General features: G+C 40.9%; 1 protein-coding gene across 1 annotated transcript in view; it reads right to left on the bottom strand.

Annotated features, from left to right (window-relative positions):
• Positions 1-17,652, bottom strand: part of RYR2 (ryanodine receptor 2) — a 561,319-nt gene that overhangs the window by 164,292 nt on the left and 379,375 nt on the right. Inside the window, 7 exon segments of the mRNA XM_025039067.1 lie at positions 204-307; positions 504-636; positions 2,079-2,193; positions 7,729-8,002; positions 9,760-9,903; positions 11,208-11,313; positions 15,321-15,521. Of these exon segments, the coding sequence (XP_024894835.1) occupies positions 204-307; positions 504-636; positions 2,079-2,193; positions 7,729-8,002; positions 9,760-9,903; positions 11,208-11,313; positions 15,321-15,521 (1,077 nt within the window).

Below are 17,652 nucleotides of genomic sequence, written 5' to 3'. Positions count from 1 at the left end.
AAAATAAAGCAGTGGAGAGAATAGGAGGAACTTAGGGAAGTGGAGAAGCATATAACATATCATATGTAATATAATATGTAATTATGTATAACATTTATAATATATAAAATACGTAATTGTAATAATATAAGCACATTATGTTTAAATAACCTTGAGAAACAACTACAAACACACATACAAACACGGGCAGGAATGTGGCTTACCTTTTCCAGGTCGGGCTCACGCAAAGCTAAGGCCAGTTCATTGTTATCCATCACCGAGGCTGCTGCCACATCCAGCGGCGTTGAACCTCTCATAGCTGGCGAGGCTGTTCATCCAAACAAAGAGGAAACAAAACCTGGATTGTGCCCCGACTACGAATTCCATGTAAAAACACACTTTCACTTAAAATTTAATTTCTAAGCGCAACAAATATTGCACTAATCTAAATGAATTTACATTGCATTGTAATAAGTACATTCTTTTTATCGTAAAGATTAAATAAACATCAAACATTTACTTACCGAGACCAACACTACTGTTTTCCAATAAATAACTGAGATGGTCAAACATGGCTTTCTGATTCTGCCGGCTTATCCGACAGAAGTAACAGAGAAAACGGCAACAGTTGGCCACCATCTTGGGAAAAGTGATCTCCTACAGAAAGAGCATCGGTTAGCTGTAAAAGGGAATTATCTCTATAACAGTGGGTTCAGAGGCTGGGGTCCCAATCACATCGTCCACCCATGTGTGCTCGTGTCTGCCGAGATGCAGACACTGAAGGTCTTTGCATTTCCAAACCTGGACTCACTCAGGCCTTGAGCCACAGATCAAGCCTGGCACTAATTTTGAAACCAATGGCTTATTCTGGAATTAATCTACAGCCCTAAAGCTGCAGGTGGCCTGAGCCTGTTTTAGGAATCCACCTGACTCGGTTGTGGTCCCGCCTATGGCTGTTAGCTGTGCTTCCTTGGCAAATTATGCGATCTCACTACTCTGTTCTGCAAATCTGGAACAAGATGGATAATAAGACTCACTTTAGGTAAGAAAGTGGGGTGAGACAGTATTCCTAACAAACACCCAGTTTATTTGGAACCACATAACTGGGTACCTCATCAGCGCTGTCGTTACTGTTACCGTTGTGTTATTAAGATTTCAGGGATTCACAGCCTCCCTGATCTGCACATGCCTTTGCTGTGACAGCACCCTGACCTGAAGCCAGGCCCCACCAAACACATCTCCCTTGAGAGCCAAACCTGGTTCTAAATACCCGGCTGATCCCTAGAGTCCTTCCTTAACAGAAAATTTTACAAATATCTTTACAAGTCTATCTAACTGATAGACTGAACATGAGAATTATGGGATCATTTCCATATTTTGAAAAATATATCATAAAACTTCAAAAAATTTTGAAATATATTTTGCAAATCAGAGGTTGTGAAATTATACCGATTTATATGAAGTTATTTTTATATTATACTCTATTCATTTGGTTTAAAAGAACTTGAAAAAAATTTTTAAGCCCTGAACAATTCACCTTAGAGCCTCATAACAAACACTTCTAAGCACCATCCTCGAACCTCGGTCTGCATCAGGAATGTAATGGGACCAACTGTCGTCTGACTCGAAGGGGACGGCTGGGTCTGAGGGATGTTTGTGTTATCAACCTCTAATGTGACGGAAACTGATTTATAATTCAAAAAACTAGTACAGTATTCACTTTTAAGTTTCTAACCATTCCCTAAATGAGAGTAACTTAGGGTATAGCAAATTACACAGCATAAGATAAAAATGCTCAACAAAAAAAATTTAAAAAAACACTAATAGCATATCCAACTCTCAATCTGTTAGATTTGCTTTTTTCTTTCAACAGGTGTCTTTGAAAACAGTCCTTTTGTCTACGGCTGTGCCACCCCGAACGTGTCCGATCTCGTCTGATCTCGGAAGCTAAGCAGACCAGGTGCTATAGGCATTAAAAAAACAAAACAAAAAACAGTCCTTCTAAGAGGATTTAAGAAATTTTTATTAAGAATATGCAATAGGTGTGCTCTAGGGTGTTGTAATAAATGGCATCTCGAGAATCAAATGTTGTCCTTTACCTTGGACTCCCCACCTCCGAGGACATTCACCATGACCTCCATCACTGTCTCGTGCATGCCCAGTGCCCTCATGAGATTAGGGTGCTGGTAAAACACTTTGTTATTCATGATATCCCTAGAAAGAACAACATAGGTATGGAGAATAGTGCAAAGGTCAGAGCAAAATTTAAATAAAAATTTATCTGAGACTCTAATAAATCTTTTGGAAATAATTATTAGCAACCATAGTTAAACCACAAAAGTTAATAAACACAATTAAGTTTTCATCAAAAATACTGATAGCCTACCAAAAATAGTATACAAGCTGCATATTCTTTTCAATTACAAGAAATGCATTCAATATGTAAATATTCACTAATTTGAAATACAGTTTTGGACACTTATCATTCCTAATTTAATGTATATCCAAACATTTTCAACCTTCTTTTGTATAGAAATATGCATCATTTCCACATTAATGGCACACGTGACTGTTCCAGATTCATCAGAGAAAAAAAGGTGCTCTCTTGAATTCTCCCTTTTTCATTGGTTAGTTACGATGACTTATTATGGAATGCCTGCTCAGGTTATATCTAACTAGTATTCACAAACAGACTCATACTCATACAATTATAAATAAAGGCCATAAAATTTTCTTTTGTCGTTCTGGCTTTTCTGTGCTCCCTCTTTGCCCAGTTAGTATATTTATTTTTTATTTTTAGTGTGCAAGCATTATAACGATTTTGGAATATAGCCTTCTAGTCTATTTTTATGATTTCAAATACTTAATAGGCCTCGTAAAACAATATTGTTTTATGATTTAAAATGTACATAAATGACATCACACAATCTGAATATTACTATATTTTTTGTCCCCTCACAATTATTTTTTAGTTTTGTCAAAGAAAAAAAAATGATCATTCTATATTTCATTTTTTCCCCCAAAAAACAGCTTTAGGTTTCTTTAATCCTCCCGTTTCCTGCATTCTGTTTTACCCATCAGTAATCATCTTCATTATCTCCCTTTTACCTGGTATTTATATAAGTAGAGTAACTTTATTTTTTGGCTGAATATTTGTCTTTTACATCAGTTCGACATCCTACATTCCAGATTTCTACATCCTTATGTTCAGGTAGTTTTCTTATAAACATCATATAGCTTAATTTAAGCTTTTATTTTCCCCTAGTATATGAATTCCCTCTTATTTTCATATCTTCAAGTTATGCAAGCTTCTTAACAATTGCTTAAATTTATGCATATATGCACCAGTGATATACTCACTAAAACTTTTGCTTATTTCTGAATTCCATTTTCTTTTCTCACATGTACAGCCATGGAAGGTCTTTCAATGAAAGACTGTAAGTAAATATTCTCAAATATCTTTATTTTGCCCTCACTCTGGAATACGGGATTTAAATTCTAATCTCCAAATCTACACAAAGCACAAGCTCACTGTGTTGAACTCTCAATTGGGAAACACATTCTAAATTGATGTTTACTTTCTGTTAGAACTTTGAATGTAGTGTTTCACTGAGTTATGACCTCTAGCTCTGCTACTGAGAATTCTAAACATTGCTTCTTTGCAAATGTTCTAGCTTTTCTATTTTTTAATAAAATGTTTCTTTTTTCAATTATAGTTGGCATATAATATTGTATTAATTTCAAGTGTACAACATAGTGATTAGACATCTATATAAATCACAAAGTGATCACTCCAATAAATCTAGTACTCATCTGACATACGTAGTTATTACAATATTACTGGCTATATTCCTTATGCTATACTTTATAGCTTCATGACTATTTTGCAACTACCAATTTGTACTTCTTAATCTCATCCCCCCTTTTCACCGACCCCTCCAAATCCCACTCCCATCTGATAACCCTAAAAATGTTCTCTATATCTATGAGTTTGTTAGTTTTTATTATTATTTTGTTCTTCAGATTCCAGATGTATATGAAATCATATGGCATTTGTCTTTCTCTGTCTGACTTACTTCACTCAGTATAATACCCTCTAGGTCCGTCATGAAATATCCTTTTCCATCCCTTTACTTTTAGTCTGTGTGTGTCTTTTAACCTGAAGTGAGGCAGCATATGTGAGAGTCTTGTTTTCTTATCCATTCAGCCACCCTATCTTTTGATTAGAGCATCTATTCTTTTTCATTTGAAGTACTCATTGATAGATATGTAGTTACTGCCATTCTTTATTTAGACTTTTGGTATATATTTTTTTCTTCTTTTTAAAGAAGTCCCTCCAACACTTCCCGTAACACTGGCTTGGTGGTGTTGAACTCCTTTAGCTTTTTTGTCCGGGAAGCTCTTTAAGTGTCCTTCGATTCTAAATGATAGCTTTGCTGGGTAGAGTATTCTTGGTTGTAGGTCCTTGCTTTTCATCACTTTGAATATTTTGTGCCAAGCCCTTCTGGCCTGTAAAGTTTCCATTGAGACATCAGCTGACAGACTTAAGGGAGCTTCTTTGTATGTAACTAATTGCTTTTCTCTTGCTCCTTGCAGGATTCTCTCCTCATATTTAACATTTGGCCTTTGAATTATGATGTGTCTCGGTGTGGGCCTCTCTGAGTTCATCTTGTTTGGGCCTCTCTGAACTTCCTGGAGTTGCATATCTATTTTATTCATTGGGTTAGAGAAGTTTCCAATCATTATTTCTTCAAATAAGTTTTCAATTTCTTACTCTCTCAATTCTCCTTCTGGTACCCCTATGATGCAAATGTTGTTATGCTTGATGTTGTCCCAGAACCTCCTAAAATTCTCATTTTTTTGGATTCTTTCTTCTTGTTGCTATTGTGATTGGGTGTCCTCTGCTAAACCCTCCCCATCCTTTAAATCATTGATTCCATCCTCTGCTTCATCCAATCTGTTCATTCCCTCGAATGCACTCTTCCTTCATCTCAGATATTGTATTCTGTATCAGGTAGATTGTTTGTCTCCATTTTGTTTAGTTCTTTTTCTGGAGCTTTGTTCTGTTCTTTCATGTGGGACATGTTTCTTTATCTCCTGATTTTGACTGCCTCCCTGTGTCTGTTTCTATGTATTAGGTAGGGCTCCTAAGTCTCCCAGTCTTAGTAGAGTGGCTCTATGTAGTAGGTGGCCCATGGGCACAGTCTTCCTGGCCACCTGAGCAAGGTGCTCAAGGTGTGTCTCTTGTGTGGGTTGTGTGTGTGCCCTTCTATTGTAGTTGAGCCTTGGTTGCTCACATCGGTGGAAGGGAATGACCCTTGAGAGGATTGGTTGTGAGGACTGGTCAGCAAGGGGCTGACCCTATGGAGCAGGATTCGCTTTGGCAGGGCTCTGGTGCCTACCCAGCCTTCCCTTCGGGTGTGTCCTCTTCAAGTGCATCCCTGACTGGTATTCTAGCTCTGGTGCCATTCGAAGCAGGCCGCTGGGTGTGCCAGCCCAAGGGCCTCCTGGGAGGAGCCCTATGGCAGGCCAAGTTCAGCCACAGCCTGTGTACTTCTAGGGTCGCCTGGTAAGAGTCACCAAGCAATCCACAGATGGCTGCCACCCATGCAGGGCTTAGAGGTGCCTTGAAAGGCCAAACCAGGAACTCAGGCTGGCTGCTGCTAGTATGAGGTTTGGGGTAGCTCAGCAAGAGGTACAAGGTACGCTGAGGTCAAACGCTGCTTATTGGTTTTGCAAACCTTTGAGAGACTTTAGGAAAGTCCACAGCATGAGCCGAGACCAGCCATATGTATGGAAAAGCCACTGAAGTGGTTTAGGTGGGCCCACATGTTTCGAGGACAGGATCTCAGAGAATCACAAGGGCAGGGCGACCTGTGTTAGCTATACTGATGGAGGCTCACATATGGTACCACCTGCATCTGCATGCCAGGATAGGGGAGGGCTCAACAAAGAGACAATGGATTCTGTCAGTACTTCTGTCCAAGAGACGCCACCCCTCTAGCCCTTGCCCTGAAGCCAGAGAACTCAGTTCCTCCTCATGTCCCAGGGGCCCTTCGAGCTGCTGCCCAAGCAGTGGAGCTCAGAGAAATGAGTCCGTCAGCAGTAAGTCCACATGTGGGTTCTTTAAGAGGAACGCCCGGGGCTCCTACAGCCCTTTGTTTCACTTAGCCTTCATCTCCACTGGTTTTCACAGCCAGAGGTTGTGGGGACTCTTATTCCCGGTCTGGAACCCTGGGCTGGGGAGCCCAGTGTGGGACTGTGACCACTCGCTCCTCTGCAGCGGGGAGGAGAAGGCTCTGCAGCCAAGGCAGCCCTCTCGCTCCTCAATTGCCACACGCGGTTGTGGGGACCAGGCTGTTTCACATCTCCATCCCTCCTATCAGTCTTGAGGTGGCCTCTTCTGCATGTCTCCAGTTGTAGGACTTCTGTTCAGCCACACCTCAGATGATTCCCAGTGATGGCTGCTCTGTAGTTTCGTTATAATTCTGGTGTGGTTGTGAGACAAAGCGGGCACAGTGTCTACCTTCTGTGCCACCTTGACCCATTCTTTCTCTATTTCTTTTAAAATAGTCTACTTGTCACTAGTTTTATTCAGTTTCTCTACATTTATCCAGCTGTAGATGCGGAACTACTGGTGCTTTATCAATCTGTGAATTCATCGATTCTAAAAAACTGACGCCAACAGCTCTTTAAATATTCCCATTCTCTAGTTCATAATTATTATTATTTTTTTCTAGAAATCCTACTCCACATATGCTGGACCTTCTTATACTATCCCTCCGGTCTCTTAACTTGTCTTTTGTATTTCTTTATCACTCAGTGCTGCATTAATGAGTCACTTACACAGATTTATGATCCTATTTATTTTCTCTTTGGCTATACCTTATCTGTAGTTCATTGTTTTTAAAGTCAATTGTCATATTTTTCATTTCTAGAAGTTCTATTTGGTTTTTTTTCAAATCTTCTTGGACTCTGCATATATTATATTTGGAAATTAGATTCATTCCTTTGTATACAGTAACTTTATGCTCACTTTCTGCATTCTGTTACCTGAAGTTCTTGGGAGAAGTGTTCTAACTCCACTATTTACTGTACCTGCATACCCTTATTTATGATGAATTGTTTCCTTATGTGCTTTGCAATTTTTGATTGTGGGATAATCTTTGGTAGTGTATAGGTTTTTCTTGCAAAATTGTAAAGTAACTTGAGTTGAGAAAGCACACCTCCAAGACAATTTTTATTGTTTTCTTACCTTGGGGATCCTTAGATTATGCATAAGGTATAAACACTGATCCCCAAATCCACATGAAACACAACACATGGTGCTAAATTCTGGAAGAGGCGTTTTTCCCCATTCTTTTTTCAAGGCCCAGTAGATACAAACTTCCTTATTACTTCCTGCTGGGAAGTATTTATCCTCCCATGGATTTCAGTGAATTTTTATTAACCTGTGTGTTTATATATGATTATATGTATTTGAGAAATTAATAAAAAAACAAACTCTAAGATATTCGTTGTGTATCATAGCCATCTTAGCATCTGGTTGTAAAATAAGTCATGTAATAACTGAGCAACTTTCTTATTTAGTTTTAAAATATAAACTCTAGAAAAACAACAATCTAATTTAACAATCATCTAATCTAGACAATGTATTTGTATTAATGCACCTACTGTGCTAGTAGTGAAATAAACAATTAGAAAGGAGACATACACAAGACAAAAAGCTGTAATAATGAAATAATTTACCCTAATCCACGGATCATAAGCTTCTCTTCTTCTTTGCCCATCCTCACACTCAGCAGAGAACGGATCTGACCGAGAGATGCCAGCAGGTTGATGGTGTCCTCCACAGAAACACTGTTTATAGTGTAGGTTTTTGGCAGGGCCCGGATCAGACCCCCAATGCCATCATACTGTCGATGGAGCAACACGAACATGGCCCTCACCAGCTCAGGGTCTTCAATGACAGACTCTTGAGCCCATCGAACCATGGTGTCAGAGATCAGCTGCTGAAGGGTGGCTGCAGAGTCATTATTGGTGTTTTTTAAAAAGGAAACAATAAGAGAAGACAATTCAATTGCACATTGTATAACCCCAAATTTGCATCTACGCTTGTACCAGGATTTTTAGGAATATTCACTGAATAAAATAAATTTCACTTATTTATATGTACACACACACATCAATAAAGATGAGTTATAGTCATGTAAGAACGAAAATACACCAACTCTTCCTTAAGAACCTTTTTTATAATTAGAGAATTTTAGTTTTTTCAAAATTGCAGCCACTTTTTAAAATTACTGCTGGCAATCGATGGGGCGATCAGTACGAGTGGTCCCATTACTTTTACTTTCATTTTCTTGTTCCTTTATTTTCCTCTCAGAAGATCTGACATCATATATCCTTATAATGTAAACAGTGCTATGCATCCTCAGTCATGGGCATTCAAGGAGCTGTTTACCCAACCGTCTCCTCATCTGAGTCGTTTGCAATAGAGACCTCGTGTAATTATATTTCTACTTAAATCTGGATCCCCAACTGTCACTTAAAATCTCTTCGAAGAGATTTGATTGTGAAGCTATATTAAAGAAAAAGTCATTCCATATATAGAGGATCACTTGCTGTGTAATGTATAATTCAGTACATTTAAAAGCAACAGAAATTCCTAACCTCTGAAAATAAATACTACAATTATCAAAGCTAAGTAGGGTTGATGTAACCAATTCAAACACAGCGAGGTACTTAATTTTTATCATCAATACACTGGCTGATTTTGAAAAGAAGCTCTTTAAACTGCTTTAGTCTATACATTATTTAAGGAAAAACAAAAACTACCAATTTTAACCAACTACAAAATTCAGATAAAATACTTCCACATATCTCAAAACCATGCTGTTATTTTTAATAGGTGAAAATCATAAACTTGATAACAAAAAACGATTATAAGAAATGCTAAATTCTGATTTTGAAGTAGTCCTGAATCAAACTTGATGCTAAAGAATAAATTTAGAAGCAATTATATGAATAAAGCATTTCCACTATAAGTTAATGAAAAAAAGTTTTTTTCGTGAGTTTATTATTATTTTTTCTTTCAGTAAAAGCTGTTAATAAACCAGCACTGCATCTGAGAATGAATGGAGTCTGAGGGGTGAGGTAGCGAGTAAATGGATCACGCACTGCATCTGAGAATGAATGGAGTCTGAGGGGTAGCAAGTAAGTGGATCGCCAAGACCTCCTTCCAACCCTTCTGGACGAGCATGTGCATCTGAGCCTCACTGCCCATGTGCTCACTTGGTTCCAAGGGTTATCAGCTATTGCGCTTCAGTTAAACAGGCAGTGGATGAGCCAGAAACACCTAATACTTTAGAAGGTGTTTCAGAACCAAAATGTAGTTACAGACAATATCTATGTGAACTTTAAGAAAAGGTTAACTTGATGCAAGAATATATCAAAGTCAACTGCATGATATTTAGGTATGAAGGCTAAATTTTTCTCTTTTACTTTATCTTGAGAATCTCCAAACCAAAACCAAAACTTTCTGTGCTTTAGGCAGCCCGCCCACCCTTACGATGCCGCTGTCTCTTCACCTGTTCCTGCAAATACACTTTGCTGCTGCTGCTACTTCTGGAGGCTCCAGGCACCTACTTAAGAATCTGAATCTTGGAAGTTGCAAACTCAGTTCTCTCACTGGCTCATGTAATATAGTATACAGTAGTTCAAAGAATAAATAAGTCTTAGCAGTTGAATCACTTTGTCGTGCCCTTTCACTCTGCTTACAGGACTTCCTGGCGTCACGCTCAACTGGCTTTTCAGTTTGTTTCTTCTTCAGGTATGTCACCTTTTCTACCAGGGACAGCAGGCGTCCTTTAATTGTCAAATCGCTGTTTCCATCCAGAGACCCGTCCTCGCCCAGCTCAATTCCTAGTGTGAACAAAGCAAAGAGGAAAAAGAAAGGAAAAGAAAAAATTTAAGTACATTTAGGAAAAACAATTCTCAAGCTTTGCAACCTTTTCCATTAATAGTTGAAAGCAATGCCGCCAAGTCTAAAATATCAGACAACGCTGAGTAAGCGAGCTTGCCACAGCGCCCACAGCTAAGACTCACTCACTGGCCTCTCTTCCTCCTTTCTCTTTCTCCTCTGTGCCTGTGAGTTCGGGGGCCTCGGCAGTCAGCACCAAATACAAAACTGAACGCAGAGCAAAAGACTCTCTCAGGAGTCGGGATCGATTCTGCTACTTGGCTGGCCAGGCATCTTTGACTGGGTGCCATATGCCGAGGCCTGTAGTTCTGCTTGCCCAAAAGCCTTTGTCCCCCTTACTCACCTCCATAAATGCCAGCAGTATTTTAATGACTTGAGAGACAGGGAGAACAGGCATGATTAGGTATCTTGAACGAGGGAACGCTTTATGTCTGAAGCATAAGGAATATAGCCAAAAGCATTTTAATAACTACCATTTTAGAGTGCCCCCTTATTTACACTATATACACATGTGTTCTGTGTATGTATATAGTGTAAAGAAATATAATGTGCATATATAGTCTGTGTATGTGTGTGTGTATTGTGTGTGTACATCATAACTTTCTGGCAGTCACTGAGTGGTTCTTCGTGCATAAACTGAGTTAATGTGCAAGGCAATGCTTTTATTCTCTTTATTAAAAACAATACCACTGTTGCTACACATGTCACTTAGGAAGTGGCGAGTCCCTTCTCCCTCCCTGGAACACAGACTTCGCCCACACCACTGCACGAAGGCAGTCGAGCCCCGCCCAGAACACGTCGTTAATTCCATCTTAAAAGTTCTTAGAACAAGAGGAGGGGCGAATTCCCTTCATAGACCTGGGCTACTGACATGTAATTCAATGCCCGATTTCCTCGGCCAGTCTTAAAAGGTGGCCCTGCCGTCAGTTTAAAGACAACTGTTTGGGACCAAATTTCTTTACATCAACCCAACACTGACCTCTCTGCCCAATGCACCTGGTTACAGTTCCCCACTGCCCTGCCCACGCCCCGCCATTTTTTTAGAGGGAAGGGAGAGGGAGAACGCTGGTCCAAATGCCTTGCTGATCCCCGCACCGCCAGCCCCCGACTCCCCACCAAGGTCAGTTAACCGCTTTACCGTAAGGATTCCCCGGCGTCGTGCTGCTGGAGAACTTGTTTACACACATACTTACTTTACGCCAGGACATGCATTTACAGTAAGAGCTGCAGGTCGAGAAGACCTTACCACAATGTGCCATCAGGTCTTCGTGAAAATCCAAGAGTTGGTCCCGGATTTCTTCAGGACACGGACATTCGCTTTTGTCATCCTTAAAATTGAGAAGCATATTGATCTGAAAATTTGGAACGAGAAAAAGGAAGAATGAGCATGAGAATGAGAGAAAAGTGGACTCAGGAACGACATAGCAAAGATCGTGAAAATCAAAGATGTTCAAAGCCTGTTTGTGTGTGCTCAGAAACTGGTCCCCAACGGAAGAAAAAGCACTATCTGTCACTCAACCCAACTGAGACCACAAAATAAATCAAATCATTCAAAGCTTAACATGATGCAAAACAGTTATGGGATTCGCTTCCTCTCTCGATTCCACAAGATATTAGACCCTCGTATATGCAGAGTTCTTAAATCAACTAAGATCTAAAATTAAAAATTATTTTATTTTGTGTCTCCTACACTTCCATTTCCATCTAATTTCTACATTCTATTGACTGACTTAAAGAACTTGTTTTGAGAAGTTCTTTAAACCATTGAGAAGGATACAGCAATAAAGAAATAAAAATCTAAATAAAATAAAAAAGCAATATAATAGATAACTATCTTTTGTTAATAGTTCAATTAAACAAACTGCAAGAAACTTTCTTCCACTTATTTTAATTTTAGACACAATAATTTTACATTTATGAAGAAAACAAAGGTCTGTTGCTGTTCCATAATTTTCCTTTAGGAAACAACTTTAGGTTTTCTTTCTTGAGTTTTTTATGTGAATTTGTTTACCTTTTATTTTGAAAAAAAAAAAAACTTGTAGATGCATATAATATTGTAAGAAACAATGCGATGAGACCCTATGTACCCTTCCCCAGTTTCTCCCAAAGGTAGCATCTTGCAAAACAGCAGTACAGCATCACAACCAGAATACCAACACTGATACAGTCAAAACATAGAACAATTCCATCACCCCAAGGACCTTCCTGCTACCCTCTGATATTCACACCCACTTCCCGCCTGCCTGCACCTCATCCCTGCTCCTGTCAACCACTAAACTGCTCTTCACCTATGTATTACTGTCATGTGAAGAACGTTATATGAATGAAATCATACAGTGTGCAAACACATAAACAGTGTGCGTATGCGTACATATGTATATTCCCATATGACCCCTTAGCTGTCTGCCAGGTCTGCAGTGATATCTCATTTCATTCCTGATATTGGTAATTTGTGTCTTCTCTCTTTTTTCCTTTGTCAGTTTTTTAGAGGTTTGTCAATTTTAATAACATTTTAAAATAACCAACTTTGGGATTCATTCTTTTTCAATTGTGCTGTTTTCAGGTCCACTGGTTTCTGTCTGCCTCGAGAGCTGTTACTGCCTTCTTTCTGGCTGCTTTGGGTTTATTCTGCTCTTTCCTTCCTAAATTCTTATGATGGCAGCTTAGATCATTAATTTTAGTATTTTTCTCTTTTTAAACCTAAGTATTTCCCTCTCGGCATTTCTTTAACCAGTTTAATGTATTTTTCTTTCAGTTCATTGTATTTTTAAATTTCCTCTGAGATGTTCTCCTCAAATCATTGATTATTTAGAAGTGCATTGTTTAGTTTCTTCATTTTGGAAGATTTTTCTGTTATCTTTCCGTTGTTCATTTCTAATTTGATCCCACTGTGGTCAGGAAAAAAACATTGTGCATGAAAAAATCCAATTATTTTACATTTGTTGAGCTTTTTTAATTAATAACATTTTTTATTTTTCAGTTATAGTTGGTACACAGTACTATATTAGTTTCAGGTGTACAACATATATAGTGATAAGACACCTATGTAACTCACAAAATAACCACCCCAATAAATCCAGTGCCCCTCTGACGCCGTGCATAGTTATTAAAATGCTTTTGGCTATATTCCTTATGCTATACTTTATACCTCCATGACTATTTTGTAACTATCAATTTGTATTTCTTAACCCCTTTCCCACTATTCACCGACCCACCCAATCCTCCTCCCACCTGGTAACCCTCAAAATGTTCTGTTATCTATGTTTGTTTCTGTTTTTTGTTTATTTATTTTGTTCGTTAGATTCCATACGTATATGAAATAATATGGCATTTGTCTTTATCTGACTTACTCCTCTCAGCACAGTACCCTCTAAGTCCATTATGAAATATCGTTTTCCATCCCTTTACTTTCAGTCCATGTGTGTCTTTGAATCTGAAATGACTCTCTTGGCCACCGTATCGTTTGATTGGAGCATTTAATTCTCTTTCATTTGAAGTACTCATTGACAGATATGTAGTTGTTGCCATTCTTTAGGCTTTTGATACGTATTTTCTCTCTTCTTAAAGAAGCCTCTCCGACATTTCCTGTAATACTGGCTTCATGGTGATGAACTCCTTTGGCTTTTTCTTGTCTGGGAAGCTCTTCATCTGTCCTTCGACTCTAAATGATAGCTGTGCTGAGTAGAGTAATCTTGGTTGTAAGTCCTGGGTTTTCATCACTTTGAATATTTTGTGCCTTCTGGCCTGCAAAGTTTCCGTTGAGAAGTCAGTTGACAGTCTTATGGCCATCCCCTTGAATGTGACTAACTGCTTTTCTCTTGCTGCTTTTAAGATTCTTTCATTGAATTTAACCTTTGGCCTTTGAATTATGATGTGTCTTGGCATGGGCCTCTTCGGGTTCACCTTGTTTGGGGTCCTCTGAACTTCCTGGGGTTGTATATTTATTTCCCTCACCAGGTTAAGGAAGTTTTCCATCATTATTTCTTCAAATAAGTTTTCAATTCCTTGCTCTCTCTCTTCTCCTTCTGGTGCCCCTATGATATGAATGTTGTTATGCTTCATGTTGCCCCAGAGGCTTCTTAAATTATCTTCACTTTTTTTGGATTCTTTCTTTTTGTTGCTGTTCTGTTTGGGTGCCCTCTCCTACCCCGTCCTCTATGCCGCTGACTCAATCCTCCATTTCATTAACTCTGTTGATTCCCTCTAATGTACCCTTCAGCTCAAATATTATAGTCTTCATTTCTTACTGGCTTCCTAGTAGGTATTTCATCTCCATTTTTATGTTTTTTATCTTTTTGTTAAAGTTCTCACTGAGTTCATATATTCATGTACTCTTACCCTAAGTTCACTGAGCATCTTTATAAAGTGTTTTGAACCCTGCATCTGGTATATAGCTTGTCTCCATTTTGGTGAATTCCTTTTCTGGAGCTTTGTTGTTATTTCATGTGGGACATCCTTCCTGTCCCCCCATTTTGGCTGCCTCCCTGTGTCTGTTTCTATGTATTAGGTAGGGCTCCTAAGTCTCCCGGTCTTAGTAGAGTAGCCTTATGTAGTAGGTGTGCTCTGGGCCCCTTGGCACAGACCTGGGATGGGTCTAGCTGCAGGCCAAGTTCAACTGCAGCCTGTGCACCTCCAGGGCCACCTGGTAAAGGTCACCAAGCAATTCACATGTGATTGGCACCCGTGCTGGGCTTATAGGTGTTTTGAGGGACCAAGTCAGAAATAGAGGTTTGCTGCAACTACTGCAGGACTTGGGGCTGCTCAGCAAGAGGTTCAGGGAACACCGAGGCCAGATGCTGTTTCTTTGGGATTTGTGAGCCTTTGAGAGATTTTATGAAAGTTCTCAGCAGGCACCAGCAGCCTATTAGAACAAGTCACTGAAGCGGCTTGGGGGGCCTACCTCCTGGGAGAGGTGGGGCCTCAGGGAATCCCCTGGGCAGAGCGACCTGTGTTACCCAGGATGATGGCACCTGTGTCTGCAGGAGGGTTAGGAACAATGGCTTCTGCCTGCACCTGTGACCGGGGGCCAGTGGCCCCTCCAACCTTCGCCCTGAAGCCCACGGTCAGCACCTCCCTGCGTGTCCCTGGGGCTGGAGCTCAGAGCAAGTGCATCCAGGCGGCAAGTCCACACAGGCCCTTTGAGAGGAAGGTCTCCGCCCCCCACTGCCACACGTGTCACCCAGCGAAACGTCACCAGTTCTCACAGCTTCAGGTGGCAGCGACTTCTCTCTCCAGCAATGGCCCCTGGGCCCAGAGCCCGGTGTGCAGCAGGACCCCTCGCTCTTCGGGAATTTATGATATAACCGTGCAATGACAAAACTCAAAGTAAAAAGGAATAATTTTCAACACATTCTTGTACCTGTTCTTGAGGTGGTGACCTAAATTCCCTCGTTTTCCTGGCTGTGAGTGCAGCCGACATGTTCAAGGCTTGCATAACTTCATTGTATCGGAAGCGCTGGTTGTCTTGGAGCTTAGCTACGAAGTTATCCGAAAAGGCCACGATGGCTTCTATCCGGTGCCGGACCTGGCAGTCACAGAGGTACTGGAGCAGCAGGCACATCTAAGACAATTCAGAAGACACTAACTTTAATTCCTGCACCTTGACATAGTTAATGGATATCAAAATCAGCAGCAGAGATGCCTAGCAGTCAATCCTTCTCCCTTGCGAACAGAACCCGGCCTTTGTGCAGGAAGCCCCAGGGAATGGAACAGAATTTGCCTAAGCCGAAATGACAGATGCAGGTCCCATTGGTGGACACTCACTGCACCAGTCAATGAGATATATAAGGAGAAGTCTGCCCGGGGTCTTCTGAGAAAAGTTTTCCATCATTAAGAACAGGTGACTAAAACACCCTCTTCTCAAAATGAGTGTTACTGGATCAGGACACAATCACTGCAGGAAGACAAGGTAACACACCTTAGGACGGGAACCAAAGACTGAAGGTCACAGAAGGATATTAAGATCTGTGTTTCTGATGACATCACACTGAGCTACTATACCAATTCTAGAACTGTCTGCCTCCGGACTTCACATGTAATTAAGTGGTTTTGCTGCTTATTCACTAAATGGCTAGCTGGGTATTCTCCTACACAAAGCCCAAAGGCTTTTTAACTAATACAGTAAGTTGGTATAAACATGCCCACTAGGCTGCTCTGCCCGTTTAGGAAAACCTCTAAATACACTTAGTACCAACTGTGATATAAATACAAGGCAGTGTTAAAAAGGACTTTAAAACTCTGCGTGTCACCATCCACAGAAGGCGCATTTCTGTCGATGCTGGCTCTGAGGCAGCCCTGGTGTCTGTCCCCACATCCTCCGTCTCCTTCGCCCCACGCTAGTGGAAGCACTGTCCCCTCGGATCTGTGCGCGCGTGACAGCCTGCCGACTCAGTGGGCACCGGGCCACCCTCCCTTTCCTCGTCTGTTTTCCTCACAGCAGCTACACAGAGATTTTTAGAATAAAATTCTCCTGCTAACTAACATTCTGCAGTCACTTTAATTCAACTTAGTCTAAAACTCAAAATCCATAATCTGAGTGGTTTTAGAAAACAGCTGAATTCTGTGTGACCTGCCCTATGCTTGCCTCACCCTCTCTCCTCAGCTCATTCAGCTGCGGCCACATGTCCTTGTCCTGCTTCCAAACCTTGCGGTGCCACGTGCTCGGAGTGAGAAGCTCCCAGAACACTCTTCCCGCTCGCTCCCCACACCAGCTGAGCGCCAGCTCAGCAGTGACCTCAACTCAGAGAGGCCTCCCCTCACCTCCCTGGGAGCAGCCCAGTCGAAATGTTCTGTCTTCTAGTAATCCATTCTACTTTTTCAGATTACTTAATGTAATTAGCAGTGAAACATTTTAAAAGAAATGAATCAATAAGTGTCTTATTTCCCCTGGACTGTGAGCTTCACCAAAGCAGGGCCCACACCTGTCCCCTCCCCCATGTGCCTGGCTCAGGAACCTGACTGAGGAACGCAGAGCTAAGCAGGAGCCGATGAAAACATAAAGGACCAAAGGACCAAAGAGGCTGAAGAAAGGGTCCTCAGACATCTTGAGCACGAAGACAGGCCAGTTCTTCAGGAACACATGCAGGAAGTGGCAGCAACGTCTGCCTCTGAGAACGGTCACTGCTGCAGCCCAGGGTGGACGCGCAGGCGGGGGCACGAAGGGCCTGGATGCCACGCATCCCAACAAAAGGTGCATGTGCAGAAACGAGACACACGGGAATGGCTAATGCGTCGGAGGGAGAAGAGCTGGCAGGACAGAGGCCACCCCCTAAGCTCCTTTCACACACACAGACACACAAGCAAACACCAATATAGACACGCACACATCCACCGTACATATACGCACATCTACACGTGCACATGCAAGCACACAAATACACACATGCACGCATACACATATGCATATACATCAATATATATTCACACACATACACACAAATACACATACACACAGAGAAACACAGCGACAGGCCACACTAGCAGACGTGTATGACACAGACATACTTGGCCGAGGAAATCACCTAGACAAATACACTAAACTTATCTTTTATTAAATAGCCAACTGACTCAATTGGGAAATTTATTAATTCCATTCCAAATGTAAGAAAATTAGATTGGCGGGTCCCAAAACAACGGGACGTCAGTTACTTCTACGGACAGCTCAACTACCATTACGCAGGCGCACATGTGCA

The sequence above is a fragment of the Pteropus alecto genome, unplaced genomic scaffold, assembly GCF_000325575.1.
Source record: "Pteropus alecto unplaced genomic scaffold, ASM32557v1 scaffold189, whole genome shotgun sequence".
Classification (NCBI taxonomy): Eukaryota; Metazoa; Chordata; class Mammalia; order Chiroptera; family Pteropodidae; genus Pteropus; species Pteropus alecto.
The sequence above is the reverse complement of the archived record's forward strand: the minus strand, read 5'-3'. Positions and strand labels throughout refer to the sequence as shown.